Here is a 19,934-nt window from a genome sequence, read left to right as displayed (position 1 = left end):
GAGGGAGCTTTGTTGAAGAAATGATGAGCCGGAAGGTTTAATTGAAAGGAATGGAGAAGGGAGGAAAATATGGAGCTGTGGATAAATGGATGAGTGGAGGGTTGATGTAGCACGGAGAAGTAAAAGAATATAAAACATCTGTTAACTGAGGGCGACGTGCTGACTGAGGAAGTTGGCACAACAAAGAGATCTCTTGCATTCCTCTAAAAAAAGAAGTGTGAAAGTTTTTGATAGTTAGACGAAAACTTTATCCAGAATGACCCATTAGCAAAGTAAATTCTCCAAACCCCAAAATATAGTTTATAGTTTGTGTTTCATTTCTTTTTCTTTCTTTGTGGAAAAGCAGTAGAAATTGCAGATTGATTGGACACCTTGGTGGAGACCTTTGTTCCTCTGTCAGCTCTCCAAAAATACAAAAAAGCCAGATTAATTAGGTCTTTCATAAATGTGCATAGATTTTACACTGTGATTTGCATAAAGCCCACAATTAATGGCAACAGGAAAATCTAAATCACAAAGTGGCTGACAGTGACACCGTGTTTCCACTTTGATTTCCAACTTTCTTTTAAACTTCTTACAGTAAACACACACAGTATCCCACCTCATTGTCACACTGTGCCACACAGATTTCAACCCAAACTACTCACCAGAAAAAAAGGGGGCATTGTATCTTCCTGTAAACCACAGATATGTTTTTACATATACTCTAATGTAGTGGGTACGATGAAACTTTAAATTTTAACAAACTGAGGATCCCTCTGAGCCCAGCTTAGCTCCGGTGTTTTTTACGGAACGTTTATCAATAAATCCATGATGACAGATCCGATATTGCGTGTCTTCCGTCCACACTTTAATAATATTTCGATGACAAAAGTATATTAGCATCGATGCTAAACACCATATTGGTTTCCCATAGTTCTTTTGGAGGGGTCAGGGGTTTGTTTTGGTCTTGTCGTCCAATTGGAAGACAGACAGACGCTTTGTATCCGGATACGTATGCCACACGTCATCTGACGCAAACTGCACTGTGATTGGTTTAATCCTGCTGAATCTATCGCTCTGTGTTGGCAGCGCCTCCTGCATCAGAATAAACGCAGGTTATTATTATTCTTATTATTCTTATTCTTATTATTCTGATTATTATCATTATCATTATTATTATCATTATTATTATTATTATTTTATCATCATCATCATTATCATTATTTATTGTTATTATTATTATTATTATTATTATTATTATTATTATTATTATTATTATTATAACATAATGATGATATAATAATAATAATAATAATAATAATAATAATAATAATAATAATAGTAATGAGATCAGGGTAAATCAGGAGACAGTGTAACAAGCAGCAGGGCCTGATATGGATGTAAACTCTGTGTTCACTGCAGGCAGAGCAGGCAGGAGGATCAGGGCCCTCTCTGAAGTGTCAGGAGTGTGATGTGGCCCTCTGCAGCATCAAAGAGAGGAGCTGCTTTGCAGAATGGCACAGATAATGGGATACACAAACAACTGCAAACCAAAAAACGATGGGACTTTTTTTGGAAAAGTGTGTCCATTTTTTGAAGTATAATAGTTTTAATTTTTTCACTTTGTGATGGGAGATTTATCACTCAAGATCTGTACAATAAAATTTCCATCTTGTTTTTTCTTCTGTCTTTATGGTCTCATAATTATTTGTACATTCAAGTGGCGTCACTGCAATATTCTGATAGCCCAGGGTGTCCTGGAAAAAAAAGATGTATATAAATTCATTGTGCATTGAGAGACTGAGGTTTTAAGTGCATTATTACACAAAAGGTCCAGGTGAACCAAAACTAGGTAAAAACGGCTTAGGGCTCAGAGGGTTAATGTGTGGTTAGTTTTAGGCACAAAAAACCCTTAGTTATAGTTAGAAAAGTTAGCGTTTTGGCTTGAAAATACCCAGTTTGTGGGCAAAACAGACAAGCTGCTGTTTCATTAAAACACACATTTACTTTTTGTGCAACTACCACAGCAGGAAATGTAGCAATGTCTTTGTAAAGAGTAACTAATTTTCAAGGCACTATCCCCTCTGGAAAAACAGCACGGATAATGGCCACTTGTGGGCTGAGAAGCTCCTGAAAAAAGAACCACGGGACCCTAAAAAATAACACGTTTGGTGTCTAAAAGCAACAAGAAAACGGGCTGCAGGTCACTAAAAAGCACCCATATTGTGAGACTAAAAGGTCACAAGAAAAAGCCATGGGTTTAAAAAACACCCACATTTCCTGCCTAAAAAAGCCACTGGACACACAGCAATGAGTTGATAAAAAATGTTTTTGTTTTTTGTTGGTCTCACAAAGTGGTCTGCAGCTTTGCAGGCGTCTGGGCTGTTTAAACCTGTATTCCTCGTGTCCGTCCAAGAACTGCTGAGACATTTCACTCTAAACCAAAAGATGTTGTTGGTGGTAGAATAAAAGTCAGGGAATCACTAAAGTGAATGAAACTAAATGTTTTGGAACCCTGCATGTACAAAAGTTTGTGCAAATCCATCATATCGATGCTGAGAAATGTGAAACTGAAAGCAAGTTGTCAAATCCAAAATTTGAAACTGCTAAAAATGGGAACTATGTTTTTTGAAAATCGTGGCTGGAAGACAAACTATCCAAACATGGAGGTTGAAAAAAAAACAACAACAACCTTAAAACCCACCTTTTCAAAAAAGCCTACAAAACCTGTCTTCCACTGCCTCCCTAAATCTAAACAGTAATATCCTCTACATTTTGTTTTTATATTCTGTTCTTGTATTGTATTTGTTCTTCTGTTTCATGTCAGCATCTTTCCGTATTTTTGCTCTCTATTTTGTATTTATTTTCTTTTTTTGAGTACTTAAAATAGTGCTTTATAAGTCCTATGTATATAATTATTACTATTATTATTATTAGTGTAAAAGCGATATGTAATTTTGGTTATTCTGATTTAGAAACCTTTGTAGAGATATGTGCAATAGCTGACAGAAATCTTAAATACTGGACCTGCCATACAGAAATATATCAAAACTCCTTTACCACTTTACAAAAAGAGTATAATCAGACTAAATGTTCAATCTGATGGATCACTGATCTCTGACTTTCATCCCTTGCAGCAGTGAAACTAGTAGCTGTGGGAAGGTGGGAAATCCATCTACATACATACTTTTGACCAGCTTTGGGAGATGGTTGGCAGCAAGCTTAAGCATACATGATTTGTAGTTAACAGACTCACACATTCAGAACTACTGGTCCTTTAAAGAGTTTTGAGCCACATCAACAGAGCCCACTCTCCCCAGTGAAGCCACCCTCGCTGACCTTCTGAAAGGTTCCGCTCTGCCAAAGAAAAGCAAACACCTCATTTATCTGGCGGCGAATGCAAAGAGCAGATGCCACAGGAGGCCCAGGGAGCTGGCAGTCAGATCCACGACTGTGACAAGATGAGCAGCCTAAGCCTCTAGCTTTAGGAAAAGGAAATAGCTGCTAGAACATTCACCTCTGCTGGATGGTACGCAGGTGGGCAGCTTAACAAAGCTCAGCCAAGACATATAACCAGCCAGGACAGGGGACACTCAACACAGAGTGAACTAAAGCACCTCCATCTAAAAAACACCATCTATAAATGACACTTCAGAGTCAAATCACAATCTTGAGAATTCATTTACAATGCTAATTTCAGTTTGCATTTTAAAAAAGTGCCATTAATCCTGAGCCTCTTCAACAGCAGCGAAAGCACCAGCGTGATCGAGAGAGAAACAGCAGCCATTAAGGCTGTTTGTAGTAATACATAAGAAACGACAAAAGCTTTGATTGCATTCGGTGTGAGGTGATGGGTTGCTGAAGACGCTGTCCTGTCTGAGATCCTGATTAAAAATAAACAGCACAATCAAGGAGCGTGATTGTGGGATTGGCCTCTTGAAAGTGCAGTTGTGACCTTGATGTGTTGCATTCAAAGAGAAGAGGAGGAAAGAATGGGTGATTTCCTCATGTGGTGATGTTTATCGCACTATGTCTACATCTAAATACATGTACACACAGTCAGTGAAGAGAATCCTAAACAATGAGCCGCTGTGAATCTTCACCTGCCACTTCAAATCTGCTCCAAATTCAATGTGTGCAAACTCTGGCTGTTTATATATTGAAAAGACACATAATGACCTCATAGAGACACTTAATGACCCCAAAGACAAAAAATACCTTCATAATGTGGCACCCCGCAGCCACATGAGTGTAGCCTGGCTACAATAAGATACAAAATGACCTTAAAAAGCAACAGAACAACTTTAAAAAAGACACAACCACCTCAAAGACGCATAATGACTATAAAAGACAAAAAGTGACCTCAAAAGGACATAAAACAGCCTCAAAAAGACACAAAATTACCTTAAATAGACAAAAATGACTTAAAAAATGAAACAACAATGAAAAGTCACAAAGAGACAGAAATAACCTCAAAGTACACAAAAATAATCTCAAAACGACCTCAATGACACACAAAACAAGCTCAAAAAGACACTAAATGACCTCAAAGAGACAACATGACATTATGGTGACACAAAATGACCTAAAAAAAAATTACCTCAAAAAGACAAAAACTTTCTGTATAACACACATAACAACCTAAAAAACAACACTAAGGGACCCAAAAGGACACAAAATAACTTCAACAAGACAACAAATTACCTTGGAGACAAAAAATGACATCAATGAAACACACAATTACCTTAAAAAAGACACTTCAAGACCTCAAAGAGACTAAAACTGCCTTAATAACACACATAGTAACCTTATACACACACAAGGTGACGCCCCAAAAGACACTAAATGACCCCAAAGAGACACAAAAAAAACCTCAGAGACAGTAAATTACCTCAAAGTGACATTAAATGACATCAGTAAGACACAAAAATGACATCAGTAAGACACAAAATGCCCTCAAAGCAACACAAAATGATCTCAGAGACAAAAACTACCACAATAACACACATAATAAACTCAAAGACACACACAAAATAAGCTCAAAGAGAAATAACCTCAAATGATCTGTGTCTATATTGATAAAACACAAAATGACCTCAAAGAGACACAAAATAAACTCAAACAACCTAAAATTATCTCAAAGAGACTCAAAAAGGAGCTCAAAGACACACAGAACAAGCAAAACAAAATGACCTCTGACTGCAGCTTAGAGGTCATGTCAGTCTGACTAAGGCAAAAACTACTTGTATGACACACATAATAACCTAAAAACAACACTAATAGAACACAAAAATGACCTCAAGACACAAAATTACCTCAGAAAGACACAAAACAACCTTAAAAAGATGAAACCAAAAATTGCCTCAAAGAGACACAAAACTTAAAGAATACAAAATTATCTCAGAGACTCAAAACATCCTCGAAAGGACAATAATTACCACAGAGAGACCTAAACTACCTTAATGACACAGATAACAGAGTAAATTACCTAAAAGAGACAGAAAATTACCCAAAAAAGACAGATCTATGTATGTTCACACAAGTCAGCGAGGAGAACAGTGAGCTGCTGTGAATCTCCACCACCAGCCACTTTAAATCCACTCCACATTGCTCTCCTGCCACCTCAGCGCTAAGTGCACGAGTGTGTGCAAACTCTGTGTCTATAAGTTTTAAAGCTGCAAAGTGAAGGTGGGCGGTGTAAAAAAAATGTTTTCCTTATAAATCACGAGGGAGCTTTTAAAAACTGCTCAGTGCAGCGGGGAGTATTTCTCTCTCCGTTCCCTCTGAGAACACCTGAAGCACACACAGCTTGACTGCTAATGGCAAAGTGCTAAATCACAACACGCGCCGACCGTTTTTTGGATTGTCTTGCAACTCTCTGTCTTGCGCCACCATGCTCAAGAAGACAAAACCAAAAGGCATGCAGAGTTGAGCGTACACACACAGACTACCCACTGAGTGCTAAAACATCCACTCCACAGCTTTGACCCTTCTGGAAAAGCGTCGGGAGGCGGCTAATGGATGCTTGCACATGCCTCCTCCACTGCTGAGCTGGGTGGTTTGACGAGGAGAGGAGAAAACCTCAGCTTTTTGAGTGTCTCCCTCTGATCCCCACTCTGTCAAAACAATGAAGGTCACGCTAAGACGAGGCCCAATTAGGGCTCGGCCTCAAACGCCTGGGGTGTCTGCAGCCCCTGCGAGCTTAGAAAAGCCTTGTGTTTTTCTGTGTGTTTTGGAGGAGGGTTTGCATGTGTGCATGACCAAATCGGCAAGCGAGTGGGCAGTCGAGCATTATGAAAGCGCACGTACATTAAAGCAAAGAAAGGAACATTAGCGGAGAGAGGCATTTTACTACAATTACGCCTTCAAAAGGCAGGCAGCATTTTTTTTTCTCTGCTGCTCTTCACAAAGCCGATGGGACACTAATGTAACGTGTGGAGCGAGCAAGTAAACACAGATAAGAAGACTCAGAGTATTATTATCTATTAATGAACGCACTCACACACTCACACACTCACACAGTTACAGTAACCACCTATACGGTGACAGACAGCGGTCAGTGATCAACAGCTAAGCCAATAGTCCAGTGCAGAGAATGATCCATCACAGACAGAAGTCCCCAATCAATCTGGAGCCGGACACTTGAGGGTAGCAATGCTCTCAGACGAACCTCTCTATCACACACACACACACACACACATACGCCAAGTCTCCAGCTCGAGGTGCCTCAGCAACAGTTCTGAGAACAGTTGCCAAATTTATCAAAGAGGTCCGGGAGCAAACCAGAGGGCTCGAGCACCACTCACCAAGGGTAATTATCAGAACGGACAGGCAACCTCATTAATTGCAGCTGTGAGGGGAGAAGCCTAGAGACAAGTGGGCAGAGAGAGGACACAGGGGGGACATAGTTCATCGTGGTTTAACGTTATGAAGGGTCCAGGGAGATGAGGGAGGGACGCAGGAAGCCCCCATGAGGATGAATGCAGATTTGTTTACCTCAAATTTACACAAAAATAAAGAAAGGAACACACACACAACTAACACAAATGATTAACCTAACTGTCCACAAATTAGCAAGATATTAGTTATAGGATGTCATTTTAGTAGCAATAAAATTACCCAAAAATAAGCACAAAAAAGGTAATACAAAAAATCAGGAGAAATAAGAATTAAGAAATAATCATTAATTTAAAAAAAGTAAATTACCTTTAAAAAAATGCTTAAAAAAATAAATGAATGTTCTCATCATAACTGTAAATAGAAACTGACATTTCCCTTGTTTAATTTGAGAATTTTCAAATATTTATTTATTTATTTTGCATTTGTTTATTTTTTTTTTTCTATTTATTTATTTATAATTTTTTTAAAGGACATTCCTTCCCAAGTTGCTCATTGCCTTTTTCCCCATGTTTTAAGAAACCAAACCAATTTGTTCTGCTTTCAAAACTTTAAATTCTTGTAAGAGCATCTTAACGTTGCACAAGAAAACTACTGTCGGTTTCAAAGGGTTAATATCATTCCTTACTGACTCATGATTGAGTGACTGCAATGACGTCTCTTCATTTTCAGCATTTTCCACAATATATTGTCTTCTCTATTAATTTTGCAGTGTGACACTTAATTACAGTACAGAACTGGTTACCACCCCGACAGTTCATTTCGAACTTGCCAGAGCAAAGCAGAGCAGAGCAGCTAACCACCGAGGGGAATTCGTCTGCAGAGCTTCTGCACAAAGCCACAAAATGGTAATTGTTTAACAGCATGGTGCATTCAAATGTGCAACCACAAAAAGTGACCTCTGTATTCAGTTCGGGTTATTGGCTGACCATGTGACTGACTTGGTTTTCCTCCTGATTTGGAAAGCAAACAATTGTATTTCTTTGCTTCTTCTGTGTTGACAAAAAGCAGTGAAAGCAATTTGAATGGAAATTACACTTTAAAAAGCGCCATTTACTTGTGAACAATGTAAGAAACACTGGGGAAATAAATGGCCTTCCACAAAAATTGTTGGTCCGTTTACACACTATGTAAAAGTCCCACATTAGAAACAGTCCTTGAGCAAAAGTTTCAGGTACTTACTTGCTCACACAGACACAAACACACACCACACACACACACAAACTCTCACCTGCACATCTACCCCCTCCCCACTTCTACCATCGACTCTAATGCCTCAGAGCTTTGAAGGCAGCACGCTTCATAGCTCCATGTAAAAACCACTTTGGTGGAGCATTGGCAATCTTATTACTGGCTGCAAAACGACCAGCGAGTCTACTGGCAGGACATCTGACCTGCTACGAGCCTTACAAATTCCATATTAAAATCAATTTGATGGTGTCTCTAGTTTTTCATTCAGCACCCCAAGGCTGTGTGGAGGAGATGAAGTGAAATTTTGGTGAGGAATCGGAGCCTGATCAGGACTCAGTAAGAAATAATAATTTTAGTGATATTCATTTTAGAGAGACTCTGACCTTCACCTGCAAATGTGAACTAAAATTAACACATACCAACCAGGGAAAAAGACACAAAAAGACCACAAAGCAAAACAAAAGAACTGTAAAATGACCAAAAAAAATACACAAAAAACACGAGGAGAAATATTATATAACAAAGCAAAAGGGAAAAAAGCAGAGAAGACAAAGAAATACTTCAAAGACAAAGAAAAAGCATAATGGACACATAATGACCTCAAAGAGACACAAAATGACCTAAAAAGATGATAGATGGATAGATGGATAGATAGATAGATAGATGGCTCCCACATTAACCTTTTCACTCTCTTTCTCTCTCTGTTCTGTGCAGTACATCTCTGGATCCCACTGACCCGTCCGCTCACACACACAAACACACACTTACAAAGGTGCTCGCACACAACTGCACATTTACACACACACAGGGCAAAACCTCTGAAGGAGAATATTTGCTGATATCTGTCAGGTGGCTAAACTGACATGGACTGAAAATCCCAGTGTCACATAAAGGCTGAGTTTGGACACAATTGACTAAGTCCACCTGGTGAGGGCCGCAGGTCAGCCAGCTGCTGCTGCTCTCTGTGTCTGTGTCTCCGTCTGCCTCTCATCCGTCTGAATCTTCACTGATGGCTCTTTCACCACAGTGCATGTTGAATTTCGTCATGCTGGGCTAGCTGAATGACTCTAGGGATAGCAGTGTCAATCTGATGGTCTACCACTTTGGTCCGGACTGAAACATCTCCACAGCTGTTAGACTGTGTATATTGGTAGAAATGAAACATGACATAATAAGTATGTTTTCTTTAGTGTTTAATCACTTAACCTTACAAAAAGCTATGTATATCTATGTAGGGAACAGGTTATTGTCTGCGGAGTTTGCCATATTTCTATGGTAGCCCAAAAAACACAAATGCAGAATGAACTCTGGGCACAGGCAGAGCACAGTGAAAATGAAACTTAACCTTTCATTGCTCTGGGTCTAAAAGTTTGCATTCACTTACCTCTGCAGCAGCTGCTTCTCTCATTCATCAATTTAATCAGTTCCATGCAGATCAACAGATCAATTATCCAATCCGCAATTAAAGCTCCTTAAGCTGCTGCTGATGGAAATAAGAATACCTGTGCTGCGTACATGAACTTGCAAAAATGACCAAATTTATAGAGGGGACACAGAATGATTCAAACACACACACACACACACACACACACAAACACAAGATAAATAAAAAGAGGAAGTTTGTATAATCATCTGAAAATAATAATGAGTTTCATACGTCTAGGCTACACAGGGAGCACGCCCTTCTCCACGGAGACTGCTATGTTGCAACGCCATGTTTCTACAGTTGTCCAGAGCGGACAAAGCAAACAATGACCTTAGATTGGGCCATTTGCTTTTCATGTCAGCAACAATATTTAGTAGCCCCTTCTGGACAAGCCAAACAGCATCAGAAAAACGCTGATTTTTAATGAGAAACTGCTTTATTCTGTAGTTTTACTGGTTTAAATCACTGGATCCATTTGTTTTGGAGAGGAAGAAACCTTTTTGGATGATTCTGCTCCCAGTAAAAACCTTCTGAGCAATGAACACTGAAGGTATCCTAACCGGGAAATCATGCTTGGCACACAGGGGAAGTTTCAGCTAGTTGCGATATGCAATCCTCACCACTATCTGCCATTTAATCCTAAACACTGCTCTTTAAGTTTGTCCAGATATTCACGGCTCACAGAGGATGTGGCCTAATGACTCCAGTGATCCCCTGATTTTTCCTCCAGTGCCACCACAAGGTTTTCATTTATTGGATGTTTCTGTCTGCATCTGGTTTTATTAGACGGTATGAAGCAGCATGATCAAAATAAATAAGACTGAGTGATGTGAAAACATTAAAAGGCAGTATTACCACAACAATAAAAATCCTTTAAGAAAATATGATTCACAGCTCTGCGCCTACAGCGAGACAGACTAGAGGATTAGAGGAACCTGTTTTTTCTGGCTGGTATACGGAATAAAAAGCAGAACTGATTTTTTTTTCCTTAACAACAAAATACACCAACAGCAAACCTTTTGAAGCCACAATATTTTACAGAAATTATGCATCGAGGCATTCTACGCATAAAGCCCTTTCGGCATTCAGTGCTTGTTTGAATAACACAAAGGAGGGAAAGTCACATTGTGTCTTACTTTGTGCGGCTAAAAATCATTAACTGATATCAACAGCAAAGAAAGTCAAATACTGCACATGCAAAACACACACCAACAAAGCAACCACACAAAAAAGAAAGCCGGCGTGCATGGATCAGTCCAACCTGGGTGCAAGGGATCAGAATTAAATTAATTCGGCAACCCCAGAGCTAGATCTCTGATTAGTGAGGAGAGCTTTATAAGTATCACACTGGTGCCTCGGCTTCATAAATAGCCCTGCTGTGTTGGATCCAGGCAGGTGGGAGGGGTGAGGGAGAGGAAGACAGACAGAAATCACTCTGTAACAATGGCCTCTCCTCTTCTACCCACTTACAGTAAGTCTGGCTTTCTTTTAGCTGTATTTTCCTTAGATCCGGGGCATTCCTTCATACATCGACAAATTAAAACTGAACACTTGCGCACACACAACAAAATGCGCTTCTCCTCTGGGACCCTCAGCACACGAGAGTGGAAAACAATGGCCATCTGTAGGCCTCCCTGTTCACCAGCTCATCAGATCCTGACAGATAGAGCCTGTACAGCAATGATGCCAACATTAGATACTTGATATCCATGATTGATGCGTCTCTAAGTATGTGTGAAGAGGTGCCCTGTCGACTTTTTAGTAACCAGGCAAGAAAAGCTATGACAAAATGGGCAATGCTTCAGGAGCTGTCCGGTGCTGAAACCACATAAAGAGCCCACAGGGAGCTTTCCTTTTCCTGAGGATTAACTCAGACAGGAAAACACCAGCATAATGTTAAAACAAACAGCTGTGCGGTGTTTGCCTCTCCTTCAGGGCATTTCAGGGGGTGACTGATAGAGATGTGATCTAATTCGCATCTGCTGACACGTCGCCTGACTATAACAAAGGAGCCATCGCAACCCAACTGGTGAGACAAAGGAAAGGCCAGGAGAGGAAAGGTAGCAGAGAGGAATCCACACCCCCCTCCTCCAATCACTGGAAGATACTCCACTGTGCCCCTGTCATTAATTCAGCAGACAAAAACTGTTACCAGATGTCGTTATTTATTTATAGTATTTAATAGGGAAAATGCTTCCTTTGAATAATACATTTGGTGGGAGAGGGGTGCAGAGCTGGGTTTAGGGAGGGGGGGTGGGGGGTCTTTGATGAATATTCACGAGGTGTGCGTCTGGAGGGATTGTGGTAAACTACCTTTTTTTTTTCAGCCTCTGTGCCTCCTGGGCTTTGTCTGCACTGACACTGGCCATGATGGCCCCAGCTGCGCTGCTCATTTGCTTGGCTCTAGCTGGGGCGGCTAGTTCAATATGGCTAATGCCAGACTATTATATCGTTAGCCAAGGCAAAGCTAGCAGCGCCCCACTTCAGGCTCTGCTCCATCTGCTTGGCAGTGTCAGGTTGGACGACGCGGAGCTGTCGATCAAGTAGATTGACGTCCTCCGGCGGGCAAAGGTACAGCCTTCATTAAGCCCATGAAACGACCCTGTGACGGGGAGAATGGAGGTGGCGAGTGGAACCTCACAGGCTCTAATGCATGTATGCAGACAAACCTGAACTTCAGACAGTACAAAGCACACAGACACACACTCGATCATTTATACAAACAGAATTGAATATGTGCGTAGGCTGCTGTGAGTGTTTTCACTGCTTAATTGGATCAGGGTTATCTAGGTCTGTAAATTAGTCTCTCTCTACAGGAATCTTCCAGCATCCCTCCCACTCTTTCCACCACGATAGCCAAAAAAGCTGCATCCATTTGTGACAAATACAGTGAGACGTCGGCACTGAACTTTCAGCACACAAAAAAATCCCACTCAATAGTAAATCTCTCTTTTTCCACAGCAGAGTTACGAGGATTAAAGCCATTAGCCAAAGCAGCACAACTGACTCATAGCACCAAACACTTCCAACTATAGGATTTGTAGCTGGAGGCCCTCAGCAGTCAAACAGCCCTAACTCGAGCCCAGAGATCCTCCGTACTGATACTGTGCAGTTGCTTGGCTGCTCTCCCTTGTTTCATCTCGAGCCAGGGTGGCTTTGTTTGTTTTAAGCGTAGCAGAAGGTTCATTGTGAGAATATTAATGGCTTACATTTGCAAAAATCCCTGTTAAAATTCACAGTTTCCCATTCACTCACTTGGACACTACTCAAGTGCAAAATTGAATTCTGGCCCATTCACGTCTTCCGCTACAAGTGTCTGCACTAAGCGGAGCGCAGCCAGGCAGAAAAGGCACATTATTGAAATATGTGACAACACAACCTTGTGCTAAAAGCAGATAATTCTGTAAAATTCTGCCAGCCTGTTACCTCCTTCTCTTTCTTTCTTTTTCTCTCTTTCTTCCTCCTGCGGTGTGATGACAACATTCCTGAGCTGCTTTTGGCCTTGACCACAGTTGGAATGGAGCCACTGAGAAGCAGTGAACCTCTTTCTGAAGGAATATTGTTCATCCATTGTAATGCCTCATCACACAGAAGATGTGAAAATGGGGGCAGTGAACTGGCAATACCACAGAAAGGAACACCTCTTCTGAGAACAATGGCATTAACAGCAGAGCCCGCAACCCAGAGCGAATAGAGCGATAGAGTCCAAGCAGAGCGAGACGAAAGAAAGAAACAGATAAATGAGAGGGGAGAGAGACAGAAAGACAAACACAGAGGCCTTCTACAATATGCATGAGAATGCAAGAGGCAGAGAAGAGCAAAAATATCCAGCAGAATGACTTAAAAGAGGAGTTAAATGTGGAGCCACATCCTATTAGAGCAACAGGAGCTGATATAGTTCACTGACACAATTCAGAAACCGGGCTGACCAGTAGCTCACACATACACATATATATAAAAAGGAACCCACATGGCTGCTCAAGCAGTGAGAAGGGAACATTTTCTCTACAGTCGGTCACAGAATGAAAATGAAGCTTCTGATCTCTGTGGTGTTGCTCTGCATCAGCCAGGAAACAGAAGCTCCTGATCCATCAGCCACTGTGTCTGCACGTTCTGGTCCAGGGCACATTAAGGATCACTCTGCCAACGCTCAGGCCAAATGCAAGCTCACACATACGTTGGAGGTTGGTAAGGGAAAAATATTAGCGTAAGAAACATCAGTTCTACCAAAGACAGCTTGTAGATAGTGTAGCCCTGGACCTGTGTGTGCAAATACCACACACATAAACTAAGAGCAACACACAATAAGAAGCTACCAGAGAGCAAGAACAGGAGAGAAACTAGTAACCATATCACAAACTGCAACCCTCGCTGCCATCCTCTATCTGACACACTGCCATATGCTTGGAAAATGAAGACAGGCACACAAAAGTTTTCTTTTCCACCCTCGCCAACATCCCCAACAACTGCAAGCTGGAGAGGCTGTCGTACTTGGACCCTCCTCCACTTTGATCAGTGTGCAGCCTTGAGGTGCTGCTCTGCGGCGGCAAACTTTCCTCCAACAGGAATAACTGAGAGACCCATTTGAGTGTGAGTGCCATCCGAGATAATGTCTCGGGTTTCCCCTCTCTGGTTTCGCTGACAGCGCTGACAGCCCTGCCTATCGACTTTCACCCGGGCCAACAGCTCCCTCTCTGTCCCTATCTGCCTCACCTGGAGGCTTACAGCGGGGAGACAAGGAGGTTTTTACTACGAGGGGATAGACTGATGGTCACACAGATCTTAACCCTACAGTGACCTTGTTAGACTGAATGTATTGTTAAGTTTCTCAACAGAAGAAGAGGCTATATTTGGAGGTTATATTTAACAGATGCAGCATAGCTGGACAGTCATGACATCATGCAAACCAACAGAAAAATGACAAAAGGACTACACTTTGGCAAGACAATATGTTTCTTATAAAAGCCTTATTTCCTTAAGTCAAGTGATAGGATGAACTTGGTTTTTTTTTAAAAAAGCATGAATTGAGAAAAAGATAATAAATAAAAACAAAGGTGTTTTACAAAATCAAACAAATCAAAATATATTTCCAACATTGGATATCATTTCTGAAAATCAGCCTTGTCTAAGCTTGAGCCAAATAAAGTGGGTTGGGTTTTTTTTTGAGTGAATGAACCGCACTCTTTATAATAGCCTGTCTTTATAGTACACATATATTTATCATCATTATCTTTGAACAGTATTGACAAGCTTATCTCCAATTCATCACCGACTGTAGTGAACAGAAGCTGTGAAACACCCTTTTTCTTGTATATGTGGGAGTACAATACCGTCAAAATTGACTTTGCATGCTAAAACTGTAGTCAAAATGCCCCAAAAAAAGCAGCTTAAAGAACTCGCCTTCACCTTTCGGGGTCCAGTCCACAGGAATGTAGAGCGATGCAGTCAGTAGCCTTCAAGCAGGAGCGTCGGTCTGATACGGTGCAGGTGGTACAGCGCCACAGAGAAGGAGAGCCGAAGCATCCAACGGCGCGTAAAAAGCCCCTGCAAGAGCGGGTGAAAACGAAGCAGCTGTGAGTGTCGGGTAATGGGAGGCAGAGACCGGGGAGTCACCGGTATTTTATGCATGCAATGGGTCTCGAGCGGGGTGTCCGCGCTTCTTCCGGAGACGAGCCGGGGCAGCAGCAGCCGATGAGTGGAAGAGCGCCAGAGTGGTGCTCACCTCTCCAGCAGCTGAGCGCTACTGAACAAAAGAGTGCTCCGCAGGCTCTCTATTCAAATAGCAGGAGAGGGGTGGAGGGGGGAGGAGAGGAGGGGGGGGCGGGGGGTTTCTCTTTTTCTTTTTTTTTTTTTTTTTTGTCCTCAGGTTGTAAAGACCACAAGTATCTGCACCTAACACCATCTGACACCAAAACTCAATCCAAAAGCGCCTCATCTAACCACATTTTCGGGCTCAATGTGACTGATGATGACCCGCTGGTGTGTCATTGTTTATTCTGAGTGATAAATGATCTGATGTGGGACAAAACACCCACACAGCTATTAGTCCGGATCCCCTGCTGTAATTTATGAGACAGGAAGGGGAGGGAGAGGGGGGGTTTGCTCAGAAAGACGTGATTTGGCATCTCAGCTCAACTGTAGGGCCCATAATCCCGTTTTGCTTTTGTCTGAGAGCTGTAATTAACAACCTCAGGGATAGAATTACCTTGTTTTGGCAGCGTAGCAATGACCTGAGATTTACTTGCAATGGGCTAGCTTAGTCTATCAAATTAGATTAGGCTAATGCTCAAATTGCCGAGGATTTAGTTGGCAGGCTTTAGCAGCAAACCTTGTATCAAAATTTTCACCTGAATGAGAATTTGACCTATATGGCCCACTTGTATGACACTAAGATTAGCTTCCAATTCAGCAGATAGATTTCTTATTTTCTGCAGAAAACCAGAAATAGAATAAATGTTTAAAAAGTCGTAAAGAATTATTCTACATAATATTTAGCCTCTGGCATAATCTAGTCCAGTTTTGACCTGTCTAGGTATAGTGGTTTTTGATTTGGACCTGGTTTAATGTACTCAACATGTGAGAAAAGCAGTGAAATCTACTGTTTATTTTCCTTTTTACAAATAGAATAAAGGTTTTACACATGTGAAACTGTGTGTTAAATAATCTTTAGCCTCTCTGAGATTATCAAATCCACATTTGACCTGTCTTAGTGGTGTTTTTGTTGTTGTTTTTGTTTGTTTTATCTGGACCTCGTCTAATGTGGTTAAAAAAAAAAAAATCAGTGAAATCTACCTCTTATTTGCTTTTTCACAAGTATAAAAATGGTTTAACAAATCTGAAACAATGTTTTCAATAATATTTAGCCTCTCTGGGACAATCCAGTCCAGGTTTGACCTGTCTAAGTATTGTGGTTTTGTTTGATCATGACGGGTCTAATGTGGTGTACTTTTGGAAAAAAAAAAACAAAAAAAAAAAACAACAACAGTGAAATCTTCCCTTTTTTGCACTGTCACAAATAGAGTATAGGTTTCAAAAAATTGTGTTTTTATTAATCTTGAGCCTCTCTGAGATAATCTAGTCAAGATTTGATCTGTCTGGGTATTGGGGGTTTTGATCTGGACCCAGTCTAATGGCGTCAACATGTGAAAATGGCAGTGAAATCTACCTTTTTTTGCATTTTCACAAGTAGAGTAAAGGTTTCAAAAATCTTAAATTCGGTTTTAAATAACCTTTAGCCTCTCTAAGCTAATCTTGTCCAGATTTGACCTGTCTGGGTATGGTGTTTTTGATCTAGACCTGGTCTAAAGTGGTCAACATCTCCCCTTAACAGCTGAATCAGAAGCTATGTATCGGAAGCTTACCTTAGCATCATCCTCCTTGTCTTCAATACATTTCATGGCAGTTAACATTAAGGTTATTATGGTCCTTGCAGAATGATGCCTATAGTCATTTATAAAAATGTGCAATAGTGGTGTTGGTATACACTCATATGCAGAGTGAGTGACCCACCGCTTTGTTGCATATGAAGAATAATGATCCCCCACGAGACGTTGAGCCCCGTGCAGGGAGATTAACGCTTTGTTCAGCAGTTGTATAATTTAAGCAGAGCTCAGGCTGCTTTCATTATATTTTGTTGGTTTAACAAAAAAATACTTTTTTTTATTATATGCAGAGTATTTTCACCATAAGGCAGCAGTATACTTTTCATGACATGAGAGGGGATGTTGTAATGAAGGTCAGTGAATGGGGAAGAAGCAGTGCTTTCCTGCAGCGTCTCAACACTCAAGGAGCTGTCCATGGTGCTGAGCCGTGCAGCAACACTAAAATCAGGAGTGGAAAGCAGGGATAGGGTTACCCGGAATAAATCGAGGCCACGTCACTCCAAGTGCATGGTGAAATTCATCCATCATCTTTCAACTTTTTTTTTCTGTTTTGTTTTTGACATACAGACTGTAAAACATCTCACCCACTATAGGAGACATGACTAGATCAAGGCAACCAATTTGTAATAATGCCATTTGTCATTTAAAAAATCAAACATGAGGAAACATCAATCACTTTTTACAAAACGTGCAGGAGTTGTAGCACAGTTTGTTCCAATTATGGTTGCAAATTGTAAGCACTTTTCTAAATCGATTTAGGTAAAATTAACAATCAATTAATCGATTAATTGTTATATGAAAAAAAACATGAAAACTTGTGTCAAACAATACTAACTGTATTTTTCCTCAATTAAAGCTCACAGCAGTACATTGCATATACTTCGACTGCAATGCAGAGCCTATCAATTAATCGATTAAACTTCACATTCTCTATGAAATACTTAACAACCAACTGATTATCGATTATTGTTATCATCCCCATTTCCAATATTATATTATTGATTGATCATGCACACATCATACCATCATGGATTTATGAGACACCAAAAGTACCACATCATTGATGGATTACTGAACAGGTGTACTGGCACAAACCCAGGGGCCCAAAGTATCAGGGGGCCCAAAGTATCAGGGGGCCCCTTGGCCTTCATCTGCAAAGTCACTCAAACCGATCAAAACCACAGCCACAAAGAGGATCAAAGAAACTTCAAAGAGACACAAAATAAATACGAAAAGGGGGTTAAAATGAAAAAAAAGAGGAAAAACGAACATAAAGTCTGTTTCTTGCTCCTCTGTTGGAGAGGTGGTGGGGCCTTTTGCATAGCTGTGCCGGGGGGCCCATTGTCTCATAATGTTAAATGGACCTGCACCTTTATAGCATTTTTCTAGTCGTTTGACCACTTAAAGCGCTTTCACACTACAAGTCACATTCACACATACATTCACACACTGGCGGCTGAGGCTACAGCACAAGGTGCCACCATTCATACACAATCACACACTGATGGAACAGCCACCGGGAACAATTTGGGGTTCACTATCTTGCTCAAGGATACTTTGACATGTTGACTGGAGGAGCCGGGGATCAAACCATCAACCTTGCGATTAGAGGACAACCTGCACGATCACCTGAGCCACAGCCATAATCCCCCCATGTACCAGACTGGTAAAGATTTGTCAGACAACAACAGATCTTCTTACACATATGACGCCACCAGAGAACTTTGTCCTCTGTCTGCAAATGAAATCCGCTAAAAAATGTTCCCTTTCTGACATATATCAACTAAACTTTTTAATTATCACCCAACCAGAAGAACCCATCAGAAATGAAGGATGTTACTAAAAAAGTGTTGCCTAAGATATCGTAATACAATGAGCTATAACACTTTAAATTGTCTTGTTTCTTCAATCTCACCCAGATCACATAATAAACAAAGCCTTTTCTCTCCTGTGAGACACTTAAACCAGCCTGTTTTTACAGCTAACGCTTAAGTGCCTGAACATAACACATCTCACACAGAAATCTTTGACTCTGACATGTCACAATGAAGGAGGGTTTCAGTTTCTGAAAGTGCAGCAAGGAGGACCCAAGATGACGAGTCCTGATGATTGTGGTCCTCTGAATTTTTTAGCAGATCCAAATGTCCTTTAGACCTGGTACATGGTACTGTATATCACAAACTGTTTAAAGGGAGATATTTGCACATGAATTAACTCAAGCGCTGGTGTATTGGAAAATGTTTAGTATGTATGGAAATGTTTATTAAACATTGTTAATTATTGTTAAATACTCTTTACAAAGGTCCACGGGGACTGAAACATTAGTATATCCAGTAAATACTGATGCTGAGAACGAGCAGTGTTTAGGATCTTCATATTCCTATGTGAAGTAGCTCAATAAAATAAAAGCCAGATCTTCCTTTTCTAAGATGTTAAGAAAACAAGAAAGGGTTAAAAGTGATCAAAAATAATCATGGAGTGGAATTTAAAAAATAGATGATGTAGATCTCATCTGGAGCTGCAACAATTAGTCGACTTATTGATTAAAAGATTCACAGAAAAATAACTGCCAACTATTTTGATAAACGATTAATCATTAACGTAATATTTAATGCAAAAATGGCAGAAAATGCTGTTTTTAGCCTCTAAAATTTGAGTTCCTGCTGATCTCTGTTTTGAACTGAACATCTTTGACATGTTAAGACATCATCTTAGATCTTGAGAAACTGGGATGGACATTTTTCACAATTTTCTGACATTTCATAGACCAAACGATTAATAGAGAAAATAATCAGCAGATTAACTGATAATGAAAATAATCATTAGTTGCAGCCCTGACCACATCTGACATTCGCCATTATGTAAACGCGATGCTGACAAAGTATACTTTGAAACTGAAACTTTGTTTAAAGCTGTCAGCATGTTCTGACGCCCTCAGGTCCTCCAGCTGGCTGCTGTAGAGGGGATGATCACTGCACTAAAAAGCCTCCTTAACACTGGTATTTGTCCTGGCCCAGAAAATAGCAAAAATGACAAATAACGGAGACATCTAGACA

The 19,934-nt window shown here is 40.5% G+C and overlaps 1 protein-coding gene across 1 annotated transcript in view; it reads right to left on the bottom strand.

The window, feature by feature from the left end:
* The window catches only part of ncanb (neurocan b), a 226,318-nt gene that overhangs the window by 162,052 nt on the left and 44,332 nt on the right, over positions 1-19,934 (bottom strand). Inside the window, exon 4 of the mRNA XM_042483584.1 lies at positions 14,903-15,040. Within this exon, the coding sequence (XP_042339518.1) occupies positions 14,903-15,040 (138 nt within the window). The remainder of the gene's footprint in view (positions 1-14,902; positions 15,041-19,934) is intronic.

This window comes from Plectropomus leopardus, chromosome 3 (assembly GCF_008729295.1).
Source record: "Plectropomus leopardus isolate mb chromosome 3, YSFRI_Pleo_2.0, whole genome shotgun sequence".
NCBI lineage: Eukaryota > Metazoa > Chordata > Actinopteri > Perciformes > Serranidae > Plectropomus > Plectropomus leopardus.
This window is presented reverse-complemented; position numbering and strand designations above follow the sequence as displayed.